Consider the following 4,979-nt stretch of genomic DNA (forward strand, 5'->3'; position numbering starts at 1 on the left):
GCCTGAGAGGCGAGTTGGGGGCTCGGGGGGAGACAGAGGGGGCCCCGGGGCCTGAGAGGCGAGTTGGGGGCTCGGGGGGAGACAGAGGGGGCCCCGGGGCCTGAGAGGCGAGTTGGGGGCTCGGGGGGAGACAGAGGGGGCCCCGGGGCCTGAGAGGCGAGTTGGGGGCTCGGGGGGAGACAGAGGGGGCCCCGGGGCCTGAGAGGCGAGTTGGGGGCTCGGGGGGAGACAGAGGGGGCCCCGCGGCCTGAGAGGCGAGTTAGGGGCTCGGGGGGAGCCGGAGGGGGCCCCGAGGCCTGAGAGGCGAGTTGGGGGCTCGGGGGGAGCCGGAGGGGGCCCCGGGGCCTGAGAGGCGAGTTGGGGCTCAGGGGGAGCCGGAGGGGGCCCCGGGGCCTGGGAGGCAGCGGGGGATGGGTCCCAGTGATGTCCGGCTGGGGGATGGGGCCAGACCAGTTGTGGCCAAGGGCTCTACCGGCAGCCCGGGCGGTGAGCTCGAGGCAGGGCTTCGGGCCAGCCCCTAACAGCCCGAGGGGACCCCACTCCTCTCCCACCCCCAGGTAACTCCTGGGCTGGGGGCAGCGTCAGGGAGGCCTGGACAGGCTGCATTGGGGTGACTGGTGGGCCCTGTCCTTGCCCCTGCGCCCGAACTCGCTCCTGGCCCTGCTGTGGGCGCCTGGCTTGGCACCACCCGCCTGGTCCCCCTGGGCCTGCGCTGGAGCCCGGGTTCCCCACAGCCCTGTCCCTGGGGCAGCCCGTGGGGGGGAGCCGCAGCCAAAGGCACCCTCCCCCCCCCGCCCCTGGCAGAGGAGGGCTCAGGCCTGGGGCCCAGCTGCCCTGCCCCTGGCAGATTTGCTGTAGGGCAGCGCCCCCTGCTGTCCCTTTGGGAGCACTCCTGGGGCGGGTTATATGGGCTCCCCCGCACAGCTGGGGCCAGGCCAGGAGCGGGATGGGCGACTCCCGGGCAAGTGCGGGTCGCTCCTCTCTGAGTCAGGGCTGCCCCCGATGCCCCTGGCACTTCTCCTGCGTGGCCCATTCCCACTGACGTGACCCCAGCCTGCCCCCCACCCCGGGATTTCCATGCAGCGTTTCCCAGAGTGGCGTGTGCTGGTGGGGGGTGCTGTGCTCTGCCCCAGAGCTGGCCGCATTCCCCGCTATGGGCTGTGGGAGGCTCCGGAGCCGGGGCCGGGGCCGGGGTCAGGGCAGGGGACGGCAGCTCGAAACCACAGAGACGCGTGGAGCACCCGTAAGTCCATCGGTTTATTGGTCTTGTCCCCGCCCGGGAAATCTCCCTCCAGTGAAGAGACAAGCGGCTCGCAGCCCGCTCCGGCCACGGCGCCAGAAACGCCGGCTGTACAATAATCCTTAAATAATTTCTGCTTTAGCCCCCCCCCCCCTACCCCCCCGGAGCCGCCGCCACAGGGACACGGGCTCCGGTACAGCGAGCAGAGAAATAAATAACGGGGGCTGATGCGGCAGGAGGGGGACACGGCCCACGGCTGAGCCACTAACTAGCGCTGGGGGGGTCCCTGTGGCTGGTGCTGCCAGCGGGGGGGGGAGCTCCCTGTCACGAGGGGAGCAGCCAGGACTTACCCTGAGGGGTGCGGGAGCCAGTTCAGAGCTGGGGAGGGCACCTGGTTTTGTGGGCGTGAATGGCACAGGTGGGGTGGGGGCAGGGAGAGGTGGGCGAATTCAGAGTTGGAGCCAGCACTGGTGCTATTTTTAGTAATATATTTTGGGGGGGCTCTCCACCCCATCCCCCCCCCCACGCTCACATCTGGCTAAGAGGCACCATCCCCTGGGGCTGCTTCCAGATGGCACCCAGTCACTGTCCGTGCCCTGCCCAGCCTTGCCCTCTGCCAATGCACCGTGCACACCGTGGGCAGGAACCCCCCCCAGGGCACAAGCCCCCCGGTGTCCCCTCTCACACTCATACCCCAACTCCCCCCCCCAGCCTGGCTGGGCAGCCTCTCGGCCTCAGAAGCCGCATGGATGGTGTGACGAAGTGGGGGGTTTTCTTGTTTTCTGTGACAGATGGTCCATCCCTGGGGGCACCAGCTTGTTCTCAGCAGTGACTTTACTTCCACCTGGCGCACGGGGCTGCCCTGCCGGCAGGGGGTCTCTGCCCAGCGCAGCCCATGGGCGCAGGTGGCTGAGTGGCCTGGCTGGGCATGGAGCCGCTCTGGCACTCAGATCTCTCCTCTGCCACCCTCCTGCCCCGCTGCAGGCTGAGGCCAGCGATGGCGGCGTCGGGGGAGGGCTGGGCGCCCCGAAACGCCGTGCCCTGCCCCTACTGCAGCAGTCCCCACCCCCCACCCTGCCATCACCCCCGGCATGGGGGGGCTCCCGCCTGGCCCCTCCTTCCTTGGAACTTGGTCATTAGCGAATCACGCACAGAAATAGCAGCATGGAGATCCGGCTGGGGCGCCCCCTCCTGCAGCACCCCTGCCCCGGGGCCCTGGGCCAGTTGGCAGATCCCAGGCTGGCAGGGAGCCGGGGCAGCCCTGGTGCCAGCAACAGAGGGGGGAGACTGGCATCCGGGCCGCACAGGTCCAGGCCTCCCGGAGCAGCTGGGGTAGCTGGGGACGTGAGACGGGTCCCCCAGGCCCAGGCCGGTGGCTCCGCCGGGGTCCGTGTGGTGCCGCCCAGCCACGCTGGCACATGGGATCCGGGCCCAGGGGAGGACGTGCCCCAGGCTCCCCGCCCACTCTGGCCGGGCCCTGCACAGGCCCAGCCAACCACACTTCCTAGGGCAGGCGGCATTCAGAGCGTGGATGGCTCCTCTTCCCTGCAGAGCGGCCCAACGGCCACCCCTCCTCTCCCCGGCAGCCCTCAGCTCTCGAACTGGGCCGTCCCCAGCGGGTGGAAGCTCTCCGGGGCCAGCAGCAGCCGGCCCAGGCGGTACAGCAGCCCCGAGTACCAGTGCACGCCCTCCGGCTGGGTCCTGTGCCCGCCCGCCAGGCTGTGGTAGAGCCGGAGCGGCCAGAACGCCAGCTGCGCCAGCCACTGCTCCTGCACCAGGGCAAAGCAGGAGGCCACCACGTCGTCCACCACCAGGGTCCCGTGGCGGGTGAGGGGGGCATAGGCCCCGAAGTCTGTCTGGGTGGAGACATCCACCACCCTGGCCGGCCGCAGGCTCGTCCCCACCGCTGCCACCAGCACGTAGTGGCCAGGCCGCACGTGGCTGGCGAAGGTGGCCTGGAAGCGGGCAGCAGGCGCCGTGGAGTTCTCGGCCACGAAGAGCAGGTGGGCAGGGGTCAGGGCAAGTCGACGCGCCGGCTCCCGGGTCTCGATGACGTGGAAAGTGGTGGGCGTGGACGCCTGCTTGTCCAGGAAGGCCAGGAAGTCACTGTAAGTGGCCCGGCCCTGCTCGTCCATAGCCAGCACCCGCTGCCCCGGGCGCAGTGCCCACAGCGGGGTCCTGGCCCCACCCTCCAGCGTCGCCAGGGCCCGGGCAGGGAAGCAGCCGCCCGTCTTTGCTGCCGCCGAATGCTCTAGAGGGAACGAGAGAGGACAGGGCGGTTACCCTGCAGATCCCTGGGATCCTTCACCTGGCGGGCAATGCAGCCACCTCTGGGGTGGGGCATAAGGGCTGTTTATACAGGGACACCCCCCCACCCCCACCGGTGCCGAGATGTGGCTGCCTCTGGGGTGGGACCTGCCTCGACCCAACAGCCAGAGCAAAAGTGCAACCCCTCCACCCCCATTTACCCCCACACTCCCTGTAACGCCAATACCCTTCACCCCTCCACACCCCACTATAACACCCAATAACCTACCCGCCCCCACAACCCTCCATTTGTACCCCATCCCCACCCCACAAAGCGCCCCCCCAACTGGGCCCCCACCTGCAGCCCCATCCCCCTCAGCTGTGGCACCCCGAGGAGCACTGGGGTGGGGGTGGGGCTGTAGTGCTCCCTTGCTGGCGGATGCGGGCGGGTGGGGGGTCCCTGCGGGGCCTGTCGCCCATCTGCCCTCACAGCCGGAAAGCTGCTCCCAGCCCCGTCAGCCTGGCTTGGGGTCGGAGCCAGACCTGGCGGGTGGGAGCGTTTGCAGCTCCTGCCGGCTGGATCCCGGGCCGGCGACGGTGGTGTTACCGGGCCGGGCGTCCCCAATGCCAGTCCCCAGGTGAGTTCGCCCCCGCCTGTGCCCACAAGCCTGGCCAGCCCACGGTCACCAAACCCCGGGGGGGAAGGGAGCCTGGAGCAGGAGGGGGGGAACATCCCCGGGGGCTGGCCTACCCCCTGCACCGCACCTGCCAAAGTGGGGGCCTGGAGCAGTGACAAGCTGGGGACCCCCCAGGGGGCTGGGGCGGGTGGCACAGCTGAGCCCTGGAGAACAGGCCGGAGGGCCCAGCCCGGGTGTCTGGGGGGGGGGACGGACTGGGACTGCGGCCTGGGGCTCAGGCGCTCCCTGGCCCAGAGCTGGGTGCCTGGGGCGGAGGGCGGGGGATGGGCACTGGGCGGGGAGGTCCCAGAGCTGGGTGCCCGGATGGGGGATGGGCACTGGGGGGGAGGGGGTTCAAGGGCTGGGTGCCCAGGGTGGTGGTGGGGGGGATCGCTCAGGCACACTCATGCAGGAGCTTTGCCTTTCAGCAGACATGGGCTTTGGCTCCTTTAAAAAAAGACATCCCCCCCTCCCCCCATGCAACACACAGCCCCCTGCCCGGCCCCCCCTCCACCCCCAGCCCCTACTGTCCGGCCATCCTGGGCTTCCCCTCACCCCTGCTCCCACCCCTCACCGCCCCCCTAATCTGCTTCTCTCTTCCCTTTCACCCACACCTCCCCCGCTCCTCCTGTCCCCCTGCCCCCCCCGGCGCCTCCTTGCCCCCGCAACCCCTCTCCCAGCTCCTCCTGCCCCCCCCGCCCTGCACACCTCCCCCGCTCCTCCTGTCCCCCCCACAGAGCCCCCCCAGTTCCTCCTGCCTCCACCCTGCATAGCTCCACTCAAACTCCTGCCCCCATGTGACCCTCATCCAGCTA

At 70.2% G+C, this 4,979-nt stretch overlaps 1 protein-coding gene across 1 annotated transcript; it reads right to left on the bottom strand.

Moving 5' to 3' along the window:
- Positions 1–2,036: 2,036 nt before the first annotated feature.
- Positions 2,037–3,495, bottom strand: LOC112115148 (indian hedgehog protein-like; the record flags this gene model as incomplete). The annotated part of the gene is made up of 1 exon (XM_026662864.1): positions 2,037–3,495. A coding segment is annotated over one exon (666 nt), but the record flags the coding sequence as incomplete, so codon positions are not given.
- Between the last annotated feature and the right edge of the window lie 1,484 nt (positions 3,496–4,979).

Source organism: Terrapene carolina, unplaced genomic scaffold, assembly GCF_002925995.2.
Source record: "Terrapene carolina triunguis isolate 2854851 unplaced genomic scaffold, T_m_triunguis-2.0 Scaffold30923, whole genome shotgun sequence".
NCBI lineage: Eukaryota > Metazoa > Chordata > Testudines > Emydidae > Terrapene > Terrapene triunguis.